Below are 17,242 nucleotides of genomic sequence, written 5' to 3'. Positions count from 1 at the left end.
TGCGTAACGGGGAGAGAGTTTCACACTCGTGTTGCCCCGTCTCTTGAATTTGGATGTACCTCTTCTTCCAATCCATGGCTCAACCATTCGTGTTCTGGGGCCATTCAGGCAAGGGATCAGGCATATCAGGCTTGGATAACTCTCCTCCCTCTGACTTATATCCAGCATTCATCACTGCCCGTAATGGCTGCAAGCACCTTATCCGTTAGGCGAAGCGTTCCTTTATACAAAGTGCGATAACCTCGCCTCTTTATCCACTGATAGGTCATCTAGTGTCTTTAGCTAAGGGCATCTCTCACAGTTCCTGTCACTCTACTTTCGCTTCAGTTTTGCGTTCTGACGGTACTATAACTGTCTCTTCCGTAGACAAAGCAAGTTTCATTGGTTCCCGTTTATCCTCTAACTCCACACAGGATGACCTAACATTCCATCACCCCCTGATGCTCATCTTACTAATCCTATGACCGTCCCCGTAATATCTTTTCGGACTGTCCGAAAAGCGCTTCCCTACCTGGACACAAGCAAGGCTTATGGTTCTGATGGCATCTATCTCCGTGTATTGAAAGACTGTGCCTCTGAACTTGTACCTTTGCTTGACCAGAGCTTTTCCTTCTTTTTGAAAGCATGCGTTGGCACATTCCATCCTTAAGAAAGGTGACTGCTCTAACCTCTCTAACCATATGTTGCCTTAACATTTACCATTACCAAAGTTTCTGATTCCATCTTCATCTTCCAAATCCTTAGACATCTTGAATTCCACAACCTTCTCTCTAATCACCAGTGTGGCTTCCGTAAGGCAAGATCCACTGGTGATACTCTTTCGTATCTTACAAATGTCTAGTTATCATCACTGAAAAATTTGAGGGGAATCTTATGTTGCTGCCCTTGGCATATCCTAAGCTTTCGACAAGGTGCAGCATCGGGGTCTCATCTTTAAGCTCCACTTTTTTTTGGCGGTGCTAGGGTTCCGTGGTGCTGCTGCCGCAGGAGAGAGATGGCAATGCTGAGGTTCCGTAGAGCTGATGCAGAAGAGAGGCAGCGGTCTAGGGGTACCATGGTGCTGCTGCGGGGGGAAGGAAGTGGTGCCGCAGTCCCATGGGGTTGCTGCTGCAGGGAGAAGGTGATTCGGGATCCTGTGGTGCTTCTATTGGAGGGAGTAGGAGGTGTCAGGGGTCCCGTGGCGCTGCTGCTGCAGGAAGGAGTAGGCGGTGACGGGGTCCCTTAGCGCTGCCGCAGGACAGAGGAGGAGGTGATGGGATCCCGTGGTGTCAGTTTTCAAACATAGCTTTGTACATTTAAACAAAGAGAACATATAACTGGGTAATGAGATAGATTTATTCATTGTTCATCTAATAAAAAGCAAAAATTACAATTCGCAGTGATCTGTCTTTCTAGAGGTGAAGTGACTTATAGATAATGCAGCGTGGAAACGCGAAGAGAATCCCACAGACATTCATCGAATCCAAACTCTCTCTCTCTCTCTCTCTCTCTCTCTCTCTCTCTCTCTCTCTCTCTCTCTCTCTCTCTCTCTCTCTCTCTCTCTCTCTCTCTCTCTCTCGTGGACGATCACAGACGGTTCTTTATCAATTTCACTTTGAAAGGTACTTGGCGAACGTGATTCAAAGCAGGCACGCTAGTGGGAAAACATTCGGAGTAACGTAGCTGAACAGCATATGACAGATTCATTATCGATAAGATAACAAGATAAAGGGATGTCGAGCCTCATAACTTCCCAGAGGTCGCTGACAATTAAATCCAGCAACTAAAACGATGTTATCTCAGTATAAAAGTGCAAAATGACATGCCAAAGTATGAGGAATAGAAATCTTGTCAGTCGAGAAAATACTTCCACAATTCTAGGTTTGGAAAGTACCAGCAGGATGTATGTACAACCAAAAAACATGCAAGGTTTAAGTTGCCCTTCAGGCGCGTGTTCAGTATTTGGTCGGAGTTGAAGGTTGGAAAATTATTAACTTGCTGAAAAAAGATGACACTATAAATCATTTGAATGTTAAATGTAATCACAAGTGTATTCATTAATGTTTATCAAAATCAAATGCTACTGAATGCAGCTGCAAAGAAGTAGGTTTATTATGAGTCCGGAGAGGGCTGTCGAATAAGAAAAAGAATTGAGATGCTGATAGCTACCATCAAGGATATTCAGTCAAACAAAATAACACACTTGGCAGACAGGAAATTTCGTTACCGGTATTATAAACTTGTGTCACGCTTTTAGGAATGTAGTAAACCGGATATGACGGTGGTCAACTAGTGTAAATCACTGAAACAAGTAGCCTATATACATTTAGTTTCCCCTAAACGTATAGTATATTGTTAGTGTTAGTAAGTTTATTGCATACGGTGTAGTTCAAAGTGAGGAGGAGAGGAGATAATCCCTGTCAGAGCCGTCAAGAGCTGACGTGGACCCTGGTGAAGAGTTGGCACTGGTACCACTGGGGAGAGAGAGGGTTGAGGGGTCTACGTGACGGGAAGTATGACAATAAATGATAATTACAAAAAAAAAAAATTGTGTTCATTGTTTTCGTTCTCTGTTTTTTTATTAGTTCATTTATTGAACTTTTGCAAGTTTTATCTCCCCTCTTTGAGGATACCCCAGAGGCCTGGGCCATAGTATCCCCGCCCTCTTGGAGAACTTGCCCTTGTCTCCTCCTTGGATGCGCAATGACAGAATTGGACACAGAAATACCATATTCAAATGTACATTGGCATGAAGTCAGTCGTACAACAGTTAATGCTGGTGCTAGAGCAGAAAGAGATTAAACTTGTGCAGGTAGCCCCGGCAAATTTATTGTTTCCCTAAGTGCAGGTTTGTCTAAACCATCGACACTGTCATGTTCACGGAGGCCATAGTATATGATCTGAATCCTATGTTCAAATACTTGTCTCTGGCTTCATAGACCAGCATGTTACATTCTGATCTCAGGATGTTGAGGATAAGTAGTGAAGATAAAGAATCAGAGATAAACTGTCTGTGGCAGTGATCTCTACTGTCTCAAGAACAATCAGTTCGTAGGGTAGATGCCCAGTAGCTCTAATTGTTCACTGAGAGACAGGAGTCCCAAGGTGGTGGTCCTGCAAGAGGAACGTGTTGTCGATGTCTCGTGTTGTTGCTTAAGTAGGGAGAAAGTATTGCCAAGGTCCCGTGGCTGTGCTACAGGAGACAGGTCACAGAAAGCGTTGCCAAGGCCCCTTGATTTTGTCTCAGGTGGGGGAAGACTTGTCGGGGTCCTCTAGTTATGATGCTGGAGAAAAGAGGCGTTTACAGAGGTTCCATGTTTGTGCTGCAGAAGGGAGGACGCACCGGCTGCGGTTGTGCCTCAAGTGCAGCAAGAGAGATGAAAGTTTGCTTTGTGCTTCTGCGGTAGAGGTGAAAAGGTGCCTGACCTCGTTTTACTGCTGCTGGAGGGATGTGGCATTGCTACGGTCCCAGATATATGATACAGGACTGAAGAAATGTTGTCACAGTCCCATGTCTATACTGCATGGAAAAATCCTATAGCGGTACTGCAGGAGGGATGAGGCGTGGCCGACGTCCCATATGGTGCTGCTATAGGGAGAACGATGCACAGTGAGATCATATGGTGTCTCTAGACGACACTGTCGTTTAATTCGCAATATGATGGTATCTATTCCTATACCTTTACTTGTTTAAGATGAAAATAATGAACACTATCTGTGATATTGCTGTGTTGTGAAAGAACAGAATATATTTTACTCTATGTTGTTTTAGCCCAGCTTGCCACAGAGCACACAGTACGAGCTTAACAGTATTTACTTGAGTGGACGTGGTTGATCACGGCAGGCTCCCTACATAGTCCTAGCTGCTCCTTGTATGATACATTTTATTGATTATACCAAGGTATGTGAAGGTTTTGTTTATGCTGCATATTTAGATGTATATAGGTTTGACTATAGCTGGGCAGCTGATGCAGACTGAGTTTTGTTTTCAGATGGTGTCAGTCTGGGAGTTGGCCAGTCAAGGCACATAGTACTTTTAATTGAAAACTACTTTATTCCCAATCACTTCCTCTGATTTTTCTGGTAAGATTTCAGTTACGGTGATTGCTCTGGCTAATGTTTTACGAGGTAAACTTTTAATTGAAAAAGTTTCTTATAATAATGATAGGGGTAGAAGCAATAGGGGCCGAAGTGCTACCGGCACCCCAGAGGACATTCCCCATATAGGGCTCATCGCCTTTCAAAACAGTGTATAAAGAGAGCAATCCAGGCTAATTTTCACCCTAACTTGACCTTCAGCCCCATTACTGGTCGTGTTCAGGAAGCAGTTTAGGTCATTTCTCCCCCTAAATTTACCTTACCCAGAGCTTCATCTCACAGGCTAAATTCTAAACGTAGCAATGTAGGCCAATGCTCATCTTAACCTCACCACAAAGTCCAGGGTATGAAGAGAGCAATCCAAGCCATTACCTGTATCCTAACCTTACCCTCAAGCCAGTCAGGACAGTGGGCGGTGCATGCTTAATGAGGCATAACCCCATCTATATTGTGTCTCCCAGCATGAAGATGAGGTGACGTGTGTATACAATGAACGTCGTTCTGTATTGCTCCTTTTGCACATTGGCCTGTGTGGTGACACTTAGGTTGAAGGTGAGGTGAGATTAGATTTGGCGTATGAGGTGGCAACTTTGTTAAGTTAAAGTGAGCAGTAACTTGGAATGTCCCATAATGCATTGGTCAGTGTGACGATGTGAGGTTGTAGGTTAAGTTAAGGTAGGCAGTGTCCTGGATTATTCCATTTACACTGAGGTGTGCGATGACTTGATGAGGTTAGGGCGGGCATTGTCCTTGATTGCTCCCTTTACACTGGCCTGTGTGGTGACTTTTTGAGGCTGAAGGTTAGGTTAGATTATGATGAACCATGGAAAAGTTTGTTGGAGCTAGATGTGACTAGGGAGCTGTAGTTTCAGTGCATTACGCATAACAGCTAGAGAATGGATATAAGTAGATGTGGCCTTTCTTCGTCTGTTTTCTGGTGCTACCTTGCTGTCATGGGGTGGCATTGCTATTTCCTGTGGAGCAGGGTGGTGGAGGGAATGGATAATGACGAGCAGGTACGAACATGTACATACGTATGTATATGTATATGTTTTTATTATTCTTTATTATGATTATAATTAATCGCTGTTTCCTGTGTCAGCGAGGTAGCACCAGGAAACAGATAAAGAATGAACCATCCACTCATATACACATATATGTACATAAATGCACACACACGTACATATACATACACATATGCAGACATATACATATATGTACAAGTACTTATTTATATTTGCTTGCCTTCATCCATTCCCAGCACCACCCTACCCCACAGGAAACAGCATTGCAACCCCCTGCGTGAGGGAGGTAGCATCAGGAAAACAGACAAAAAAGGCCACATTCGTTCACACTTAGTCTCTAGCAGTCATGTGTAATGCACTGAAACCAAAGATCTTTCCATGGTTTACCCCAGATGTTTCACATACCCTGGTTCAGTCCACTGACAGTACGTCGACCCCAATATACCACTTCGTTCCAGTTCACTTGCACGCCTCTCACACTCCTGTATGTTCAGGCCCCAACTGCTCAAAATCATTTTCACTGCATCCTTCCACCTCCAATTTGGTCACCTGCTTCTCCTTGTTCCCTCCAACTCTGACACAAATATCCTCTTTGTCAACCTTTCCTCACTCATTCATTCCATATGTCCAAACCATTTCAGCACACTCCTTTCAACTATCTCAACCACATTCTCTTTATTGCCACACATCTCTTTTACCCTTGCATTGCTTACTTGACCAGACCACATATTGCCCTCAGACATTTCATTTCCAACACATTTACCCTCCTCCATATAACCCCCATCTATAGCCCATTCTTCATGACCATATAGAATTGTTGGAGCTCTTATACCTCTTATACCTTATACTCCTAGAACCCTCTCCTCCCCACCCTGTGACTCACTTACATGCTTCCATTCACTTCTAAGTGCACTCCCAAATATCTTAAACACTTCCTCCATTTTTCTCCATTCAAACTTCCATCCCAACTGACTTGTCCCTCAACCCTGCTGAACCTAATAACATTGCTCTTATTCACATTTACTTTCAACTTTTTCCTTTCACACACTTTTTCAAACTCATTCACCAACTTGTGCAGTTTCTTACTCGAATCAGCCACCAGTGCTGTATCATCTGCAAACAACAAATGACTCACTTCCCAGGCCCTCTCATCCACAACAGACTGCACACTCGCCCCTCTCTCCAAAACTCTTGTATTTACCTCCCCAAATACCCCATCCATAGTCAAATTAAACAACCATGGGTACATCACACACTCCTTATGCAGATTGACCTTCTAGCAGCTTACCTCCCACACTTTATAATCTTCAGACTTTCCACAAAGCATCTGTATCAACCCTATCATATACCTTCTCCAGATCCATAAATGCCACATACAAATCCATCTGTTTTTAAATATTTCTTACACACATTCTTCAAAGGAAACACCTGATCCACACATCCTCTACCACTTCTGAAACCACACTGCTCCTCCCCAGTTTAATGCTCTGTACCTGCCTTTATCCTCTCTTTCAGTACCCCCCTCGTACAATTTTCCAGGGAAACTTATACCTCTGTAGTTATCCCCTTTGCCTTTGTACAGTGGTACTATACGCGCATTCCACCGATCCTCAAGCACTTCACCATGATTCATACATACATTGAATATCCTTACCAACCAGTCAACAAGTCATGTGTACAAGTTGGTATAGAGGAGGGTGAGTGGTTCCAGGTAAGGTTGGATGTGTATCAGGGGTGTGTTATGTCACCTTGGCTGTTTTAATTGTTTATTGATGGGATGGTGCAGCAGGGGAATGCAAGTTTCTTAGAGAGAGGAGCAGGAATGCAGTCTATTAGAGGTGAAAGGGGGCCTGGGATGTGAGTCACTTTTTGTTTGCTGATTACAAGGTGCTTGTGGCAATTTAAGTGAGAAACTGCAGAAACTGGTGTGTGGGTTTGGGAGGGTGTTTGAAAGGAGAAAGTTAAGAGTAGATAGGATTACAGCTGTAAAAGCAGGATTATTAGGTGTAGCAATGAAGGAAGACAGGATTTTTGGAATGTGAGTTTGAATGAAGGGAATTTGGAGGATGTGGTGTGTTTAGATACCTTGGAGTGTATATGGCAGCAAATTGAACCATGGGAGCTGAAGTGAACCATGGGTTGAGTGAAGGAACAAAGGTTTTAGGTACATTAAGGTGTATGAGAAAATGATGATTGTAGAGGATGGTGGCATGCACAGAGCATCTGGCAGGGATGAAGTAGTAGAGGATGTGTGGACCAAGTGTGGAGGAGAGGTTATTGTCTGTTAGGGCAAAGGTATTATGCTTGAAGGAATAGTAATCCAGACAGTCATATTGGTCTGAGTCTTGGGTTTTGAATGCAAATTAACTGGGGATGGACTTGTGCAAATGAAATGTCTGAGGACAACATATACGGTGAGGCAGGTTGATCATACAAGAAATGAAAGCGTAAAAGCAAGGTGCAGTAGAAAGCATTTTCAGAGTTAGAGAGCTGACTAGGGTGTATTGAAATGGTGTGGACATATGGAGAGGAGAAGCATAGAAAGACTGATTAAGAAGTTTTATGTTTCGGAAGTAGATGGTGCAAGGGGGAGGAGGAGATCGAGTAGATGGAATGATGGAATGAAAAAGGCTTTTAGATATCATGGCCTAAACATTCAGGATAGAGAGGTTTGCATGGGATAACATGAATTGGATCAGTGTGGTAAGTGGAGGGGTGACTTGCTGTCAGTGGACTGGACCAGGGCATACAAAGCAATTAGAAGGAACTGCATAATAGTTTTTGAAGCTTGACTTATGGGTGATTGGCTCTAGTGTTAGTGCATTATGATGACAGGGAAAGGGTGGTTGTGAGCAAATGAGGCCAATGTTTATCTGTTGCTGGTGATGCTTTGCTAAGGCAGGAAACGGAGAACTAGCATGAAGTTACTATTGTTATAATTACTATTATTATTACTATTATAATAATTATTATTATTATCATTATTATTATTTTCTTTCTTTCAAACTATTCGCCATTTCCCGCATTAGCGAGGTAGCGTTAAGAACAGAGGACTGGGCCTTTGAGGGAATACCCTCACCTGGCCCAATTCTCTGTTCCTTCTTTTGGAAAATTGAAAAAAAAAAAAAAAACCGAGAGGGGAGGATTTCCAGCCCCCCGCTCCCTCCCCTTTTAGTCGCCTTCTACGACACGCAGGGAATACGTGGGAAGTATTCTTAATCCCCTATCCCCAGGGATATTATTATCATTATTATTATTATATTATTGTTATCATTATTATTATTATTATTATTGTTGTTATTATTTCATTACTTGATTGTGTCCTGCATTACCATTATTATTATTATTATTATTATTATTATTATTATTATTATTATTATTATGTATCTTTGGGCATAAGGAAGAAAGAATACTGTCGACATATCTCTTGCTGGTCACAGAAGACAACTAAGAGGGGTGGGAGTGGGGGTTGAGGAGTGATGATGCAGCTGCTGGAAATACCCCCTTCCTGTATTGCTTTCAAAAAGAAGCAGTATAGGAAAGAACCAAGTGTAGATTTTTTTCATCTCATCCTCACTCATTTGATGTTGCCTTGTTCACACTGGAAATAATGAGTACTGATGCTACCATGTTCACACAAGAAATAATGAATACTGATGCTACCCTGTTCACATTGGAAATAATGAATACTTACAAGAAAAAGTATTAGTATCATTATGTGACCTTAGGACCCCTTTTGTGGGGCTCTTGGGGCTTTACTATTTTACACATGAGAATGGTGAGGTGGGCTTTTTTGGGAAGAGAAGGTTCTTGATGATGCCTTTCTCTTTTCCCTTTACTGGTGATAACAAAGCCTCATTGAAGGGGACTTCTTAATTGTGGTGTTTTCACCATCAGATGGATACCAGTTATACCCCCACCCAACTTATACAGACATATTTGTTACATAACTTTGTAGTTCTTTAATTTTTGTGTTGTATTCCTTACTGCTTATTGTACATAGTAGATTGATAAGTCCATTAGTTCACAATTTACTATTATGATTAATCATATTCACCTGAATATAGTTTGGACCTCTTAAGGGAAAACTGGACTGTTAACTCATAAGGGTAAACAGCATCAGACTGGGTGCTTTGTTAGATGGATGGTTTCACCTTTTGACTGCCTGGGTCATTAAGGCTATCAACTTTCAAGTTGAATAATCTGGAAAATCTAGATCTACTTCAGATGTTTAGATTGATCTGCAGATCTTATACACCTTTCTGTATACTTTTACAGAGGTCCCTTGTCAACCATAGGGGTTATATTCTGGGAAAACCCCATGGTTGGCAAAGCTGTAGTTGGCGAGGTACTAACCTTATGAGAAATAAGAGGTTAGGTAGAGTAACCCTTGAGAGATATACCTTTATTCCTGTATTGAGCACTTCAGAATTGAAAGTCAGCATGTTAAACCTCAGATACAATATGTTTATTCAAGAGAAGTAAAAAGAAATGATGCTCAAAACTATACTGAAATGGAATAAAGATTTGATGAAGTGGAGAATGATGGCAGTATATCATCCCTGATGTTCTGCATGTGGCTTCTGTACTTCTGCAAAACAGCCACCCAGCTATGTCACACAAAAGGTGGCCTTATTTTTTTGTTATAGTTTGTGCTGTTAACTCAAATAACACCATAATGTCTCCCAGTAGACACTGCATTTTCTTTTATATGCAAGGCAATCAGAGAAGTTCATGGTCTAAAGCATCAATTTCCTCACCATCCTTGGGGTAGTAAAACTCACCTCACTAGCTTTATGCTTGGAGGCCACAGCTACAGGTACAACACAACAATTACATCAAAGTTATCAAAAGTTTAAGGTGTATTGAGGTCTTTTATGGAGATCCTTTCTTAGTGAGAGTCACAGTAAGATAGGAAAAATCCCAGCTTGAATGCAGACATCATGAAAGTCCTTGGGCAACAAAGTTATCTCACTTGTACATTCTTGTGCATATCTTCATGCCAAGACTCTGGTGGATCCTTCCAGGCTTGGCTAGAAGTAGGCTGTTGTGATTTCAGTACTCATCCAGCCTGCAAAAAAGTGCTGCAGATACTCAAAACTCTTTGCTGTTGTTAGTGAAATCACTTCCATTACATTAAGTGTGGATACTCAAAACCACAGTTGAAAATACTGCAGTAAGCAAAGGATCTCCGTATATTATTGAATATTACTGTTTCCAGTAGCCAGTGGTCCTTAAACATGAGGTACTCTTAATATCATATAGTTTGGGAAATTTAACCCAGATAGCCATGAATACTAGTTGTGGGATGTAGATGGTATTGTGGAACAGATAATACTGTAGTATCTTGTATAGGCTTTGTACAGTTTTGAACAAGAGTGTAAAGAGACCTTTGTTCATGAGTATGCATAATGAATTCAGGTAAATGTAGTACATCTTGTGTTTCAAGAGTTCTGGTAATTGGACTTTATTAGCAGACAATTTGTTTCCACTATAATGAGATAGAAAAATGCATCATGGCTCTGCCCAGCTTGTAAAGTGTCATCCTATTAGTTTTGATGTAAAAGTGTCATTTTATTGTATCTCTCTCTCTCTCTCTCTCTCTCTCTCTCTCTCTCTCTCTCTCTCTCTCTCTCTCTCTCTCTCTCTCTCCTTATTCCAATCCCAATTCAATGGGAAGGATCAGTTACATTACAAACAAATCATCAGCTTGAGCCTTGTATATTTAAAGAAAAGTCCGGACTTCCAGTTTTGTGAAAGTGCTTCTTACTTTCATACTATACACACCAGTTGAGACCATTGTTTCCATTCATTCCATGTCCATGAACAAAGTGTTTCCATGGCAGACATCTTATCTCCATCATTCCACAAATCTTAACCTGAAATGTTCATAACCCTTATGATTTCTCTCACAAGACATATACTTCTCTTCCCCAGTCTGCCTCTTGTTTCTTCCCTCTTGTTATACTGCAATATATCTTGACCAGAATCTTTTGTATTCCTGGACTCTGCCTTCAAGTGGTAACATCATGTGCATGAAGTCACCTTTGATGAGGCTATATCATCATCAGTGGGTGAAAAGGCATACAACATTGTTCAGGATGTTCTCACTCCAAAGGATCCTATCTTACCCTGCCCTCACATGAAGCAATGCCCCAGAGCTTCAGGAACCTTATAAAAGGGACCCTTGGGTTGCATAGCTAACTTCCATACCAATGTGTACATTGGATATGAATATATTATCTTTGAACAAACATGCTCCTTTCTGATGACTTCTTCAAAACCTTTTCATATCTTTATTCTTCATTCTCTCTTTCCTGCTAATTCCAGTTATGCTCTGCAGATCATCCATCTTAACTGCTCTAATTTTTTTTTCATCTTTACCTTAAAAACTTGGATATCACAGCTGTATATCAGCACCATGGTGCATACACTTTCAGGTGAAATTTTTGTTGGTACTAACCTCAGCCTTTTCCATTCACCGAAGCTCTCTGTGAACTCCCAATTTTTCACTCATGTGTAAATTTACTTTCAACATCAGCTTTTCCACTACCATCCTTACTAAAGTTTACTCTAAGATAAACTCATTAACAAATTTCATTTGTTTACAAGGAGACTGATCTTACAATCTGAATTTCCTTTCATTTGAAAAACTATCACCCCACTTTTATTTGCATTTAGTATCAGCATCATCTTCCTACATACATCATCGAACTGGCCCACCATTCTATCGAACTCTTCCTCTAAGTTAAGTGTGCACCATAGCAACATCTACAAACAATTGCAGCAACTTCCATTTTGTTTTCCCATGTTTAAGTAGGATACCACAATTTCCTCACCTCACTCTCATCTTATGTAATACCCCATCTGTAAAGATATTTCATAAATATGGTGATGTGACATAACAATGATTCATGCCCATATTCATTTCAAACCACTTGGTCATACCATAACTTACTGTCAATTATGCAATACATCAGTTATAAAAAGCTCTTAAAAGCCTTCAGAGGCCTTCCATGCACAGCATATAGAGCCTAAGCTTTAAAAAGTGCTTTCCCATTCCTTTTATCTTATGACTTTTCTGAATCCTAAAATGTTGCATACACCTTTTTTTTTCTATAATTTCCTGTGCATTGTCTAAGTTCAAAAGTCAGATCAATATGTTTTTCCCCCCTCCTAGACCTACCTTGTTTCTCACCAGCACGAGGTTCAGTAATCTTTTAACATGATCAGGCATTGCCCTGCTATACACCTTGCCATATATGCTAAGAACACTTATTCCTTTACAATTCTTACACTCAATTTTACCTCTTTTTCCTCATTTCAGTAGAACAGCTACTAATTTTATCTAATCATCAAGCACTAACTACTATTACATACTTTACAGACCCACTCCAGAGCATCCTGATCAGCACAGCCATGTGTACCCCCAACTCTACCTTTTCTTGAGAGCTTTATTGCTATTCTCACTTCTTCGTTTATAATGTTTTTTGTCCCATACACTTATTTTACTTTCTCCATACGTCTGTTCCTGCTGTACTAATAGACACATATCTCTTATTATCATATTCCAGTTTTTTAATTAGAGTGTTCAGCATGTTAGATGAATGTTTTAAAGCATTCAGTCAGCCATCCCAATACGTCATTGTTAATCAGGAAGTGTTCATACTTGTGTAACACCTTTATGAAGATAGTGAGCTTTGCATAATGATTTGAGAGCTTCAGAGACTGTTTCTGCAGTTTAGCAGTAACACTTATGGCCTATCATACCTTCTGGTTGACCAAAGTAGGTTGCTGGCAGATTTTTCTAGTAGCCAAACAATTTAAAAGTGTGCACTTAAGTGAAATAAACTAGGTTGGGCTGCCAGTAGGGTGGCATGCTATCTCCCCCTTCTTTCTGTAACTCCCTGGCAAGAAGGTGGATTTAGTAAATGTAGCCGTTTTTCTTTGGAATGTGTTATAAATCAGTAATATTCATGCTTCAGTACCATGTTTGTTACTTCTTGTAATATGCACATTTTTTATTTCCAGTGTTTGCACCTTGTTTACCAGAATGACCCTCGGTAAGTACAGATTGTTTCAGCATCACTCTCTTTCTCATCTCTCTTTCCCTCTCTACTAGAGTTAAAAGATATTACTTTTTTTTAACACAATATTTTTTCGTTAGACATTAAGTACATGTATGTTTAATACCAGTTAAAAAGTGAAACATGACATTGAAAGAATATCTTCTCCAAGAGAAGTGAGTTTTTTGGATGGAGATTAGTGAGTGTCAGAAGTTTTGATGCATGGGATTGAATATTGGTGATGGGTGATTTGATTGCGAGAGTGAGTAATGTGTCAGTTTTAAGTATAACTGGGGGAACAGGATATCTGGTTTTGTGATTTAAAATGCTGGACAGCTTGTGGAGTTGTGCACTGAAAAAGGACTGGTGATTTGCCTACACCATAGTGTACCAGTTAGCTTTTCTGACTGTGCCACATTCATGGGCTGTGGAGAGTCAAATACTTATGCTCAGATCCTGATTATGGCATTTGGTCCACAGTCAACCCAGCTGTTCATCCACCCTTAGGGGTTCATTGATTGATAGAATGGGTGTTTGGCTCAGGCTAGAGTATCTATATATATAGTTGTTTGATGACAATATGTGGTGTGAGGTGGTTTGATTGAGTAATGAAAGGGTAAGAAAGATGTATTGTAATAAAAAGAGTGTGGTTGAGAGGGGTGTTTTGAAGTGGTTTGGTCACATGGGGAGAATGAGTGAGGAAGGATTGACAAAGAGGATATATGTGTTAGAGATGGAGGGAACGAGGAGAAGTGTGAGACCAAATTGGAGGTGGAAAGATGGAGTGAAAATGATTTTGAGTGATTGGGGCCTGAACATGCAGGAGGGTGGTATACCAGGGTCGATGTGCTGTCAATGGATTGAACCAGGGCATGTGAAGCATCTGGGATAAACCATGGAAAGTTGTGTGGGGCCTGGATGTGGAAAGGGAGCTGTGGTTTCGGGCATTATTGCATGGCAGCTAGAGACTGAGTGTGAACGAATGGAGCCTTTGTTGTCTTTTCCTAGTGCTACCTCGCACAAATGAGGGGGGAGGGGGATGGTATTCCATGTGTGGCGAGGTGGTGATGGGAGTGAATGGGGGCAGACAGTGTGAATTGTGTGCATGGGTATATATGTATGTGTCTGTGTATGTATATATATGTGTACATTGAGATGTATAGGTATGTATATTTGCGTGTGTGGACGTGTGTGTGTGTATACATTGTGTATGGGGGTGGGTTGGGCCATTTCTTTCGTCTGTTTCCTTGCGCTATCTCGCAAACGCGGGAGACAGCGATAAAGCAAAATAAATAAAATAAATAAATATATATATATATATATATATATATATATATATATATATATATATATATATATATATATATATGATGCATGCTTTATCTGCACGTTGGTCTTCCACATTAGCTCTGGACCTCCCTGGGGATAGGGGAGAAAGAATACTTCCCACGTATTCCCTGCGTGTCGTAGAAGGCAACTAAAAGGGGAGGGAACGGGTGGCTGGAAATCCTCCCCTCTCTTTTTTTTTTTCTTTTTTTAATCTTCCAAAAGAAGGAACAGAGAAGGGGGCCAGGTGAGGATATTCCCTCTAAGGCCCAGTCCTCTGTTCTTAACGCTACCTTGCTAATGCGGGAAATGGCGAATAGTATGAAAGAAAGAGTATATATATATATATATATATATATATATATATATATATATATATATATATATATATATATATATATATATATATATAATCCCTGGGGATAGGGGATTAAGAATACTTCCCACGTATTCCCTACGTGTCGTAGAAGGCGACTAAAAGGGGAGGGAGCGGGAGGCTGGAAATCCTCCCCTCTCGTTTCTTTTTTTAATTTTCCAAAAAAAGGAACAGAGGGGGCCAGGTGAGGATATTCCAAAAAAGGCCCAGTCCTCTGTTCTTAACGCTACCTCGCTAACGCGGGAAATGGCGAATAGTTTGAAAGAAAGATATATATATATATATATATATATATATATCCCTGGGGATAGGGGAGAAAGAATACTTCCCACGCATTCCTCACATGTCGTAGAAGGCGACTAAAGGGGACGGGAGCGGGGGGCTGGAAACCCTCCCCTCCTTCTATGTTAACTTTCCAAAAGGGGAAACAGAAGAAAAAGTCTTGCAGGGAGTGCTCATCCTCCTCGAAGGCTCAGATTGGGGTGTCTAAATGTGTATGGATTTAACCAAGATGAGAAAAAAGGAGAGATAGGTGGTATGTTTGAGGAAAGGAACCTGGATGTTTTGGCTCTGAGTGAAATGAAGCTCAAGGGCAAAGGGGAAGAGTGGTTTGGGAATGTCTTGGGAGTAAGTCAGGGGTTAGTGAGAGGACAAGAGCAAGGGAAGGAGTAGCACTACTGAAACAGGAGTGGTGGGGGTATGTGATAGAGTGTAAGAAAGTAAACTCTAGATTGATATGGGTAAAACTGAAAGTGGATGGAGAGAGATGGATGATTAATGGTGCATATGCACCTGGGCATGAGAAGAAAGATCATGAGAGGCAAGTGTTTTGGGAGCAGCTGAGTGAGTGTGTTAGTAGTTTTGATGCACGAGCTAGGTTATAGTGATGGGTGATTGGAATGCAAAGGTGAGTAATGTGGCAGTTGAGGGAATAATTGGTGTACATGGGGTGTTCAGTGTTGTAAATGGAAATGGTGAAGAGCTTGTAGATTTATGTGATGAAAAAGGACTGGTGATTGGGAATACCTGGTTTAAAAAGAGAGATATACATAAGTATACGTATGTAAGTAGGAGAGATGGCCAGAGAGCATTATTGGATTATGTGTTAATTGATAGGTGCACGAAAGACGAAAGAGAGACTTTTGGATGTTAATGTGCTGAGAGGTGCAACTGGAGGGATGTCTGATCATTTTCTTGTGGAGGCAAAAGTGAAGATTTTTAGAGGTTTTCAGAAAAGAAGAGAGAATGTTAGGGTGAAAAGCGTGGTGAGAGTAAGTGAGCTTGGGAAGGAGACTTGTGTGAGGAAGTACCAGGAGAGACTGAGTACAGAATGGAAAAAGGTTAGAACAAAAGCAGTAGGGGAGTGGGGGGGGATGGGATGTATTTAGGGAAGCAGTGATGGCTTGCGCAAAAGATGCTTGTGGCATGAGAATCGTGGGAGGTGGGCAGATTAGAAAGGGTAGTGAGTGGAGGGATGAAGAAGTAAGATTATTAGTGAAAGAGAAGAGAGAGGCATTTGGACGATTTTTGCAGGGAAATAATGCAAATGAGTGGGAGATGTATAAAAGAAAGAGGCAGGAGGTCAAGAGAAAGGTGCAAGAGATGAAAAAGAGGGCAAATGAGAGTTGGGGTGAGAGAGTATCATTAAATTTTCGGGAGAATAAAAAGATGCTTTGGAAGGAGGTAAAGTGCGTAAGACAAGGGAACAAATGGGAACATCAGTGAAGGAGGCTAATGGGGAGGTGATAACAAGTAGTGGTGATGTGAGAAGGAGATGGAGTGAGTATTTTGAAGGTTTGTTTAATATGTTTGATGATAGAGTGCAGATATAGGGTGTTTTGGTCGAGGTGGTGTGCAAAGTGAGAGGGTTAGGGAAAATGATTTTGTAAACAGAAAAGAGGTAGTAAAAGGTTTGCGGAAGATGAAAGCCGGCAAGGCAGCAGGTTTGGATGGTATTGCAGTGGAATTTATTAAGAAAGGGGGTGACTGTATTATTGACTGGTTGGTACGGTTTTTTAATGTATGTATGACTCATGGTGGGGTGCCTGAGGATTGGCAAAATGCTTGCATAGTGCCATTGTATAAAGGCAAAGGGGATAAAAGTGAGTGCTCAAATTACAGAGGTATAAGTTTGTTGAGTATTCCTGGTAAATTATATAGGAGTGTATTGACTGAGAGGGTGAAGGCATGTTCAGAGCATCAGATTGGGGAAGAGCAGTGTGGCTTCAGAAGTGGATCAGGTGTATGCTTTGAAGAATGTAAGTGAGAAATACTTAGAAAAGCAAATGGATTTGTATGTAGCATTTATGGATCTGGAGAAGGCATATAATAGAGTTGATAGAGATGCTCTATGGAAGGTATTAAGTATATAT

The 17,242-nt window shown here is 41.1% G+C and overlaps 1 protein-coding gene across 1 annotated transcript in view; it reads left to right on the top strand.

The window, feature by feature from the left end:
- The first annotated feature begins 3,753 nt into the window (after nt 1-3,753).
- LOC139762339 (bleomycin hydrolase) overlaps nt 3,754-17,242 on the top strand; it is a 67,683-nt gene continuing 54,194 nt past the window's right edge. The window contains exons 1-2 of the mRNA XM_071687016.1: nt 3,754-3,880; nt 13,134-13,165. Coding sequence (XP_071543117.1) covers nt 13,156-13,165 — 10 coding nt within the window. The 5' untranslated portion in view covers nt 3,754-3,880; nt 13,134-13,155. The remainder of the gene's footprint in view (nt 3,881-13,133; nt 13,166-17,242) is intronic.

This window comes from Panulirus ornatus, chromosome 43 (assembly GCF_036320965.1).
Source record: "Panulirus ornatus isolate Po-2019 chromosome 43, ASM3632096v1, whole genome shotgun sequence".
NCBI lineage: Eukaryota > Metazoa > Arthropoda > Malacostraca > Decapoda > Palinuridae > Panulirus > Panulirus ornatus.
Note: the sequence above shows the minus strand (reverse complement) of the source record. Positions and strands in the feature narration are given on the sequence as shown.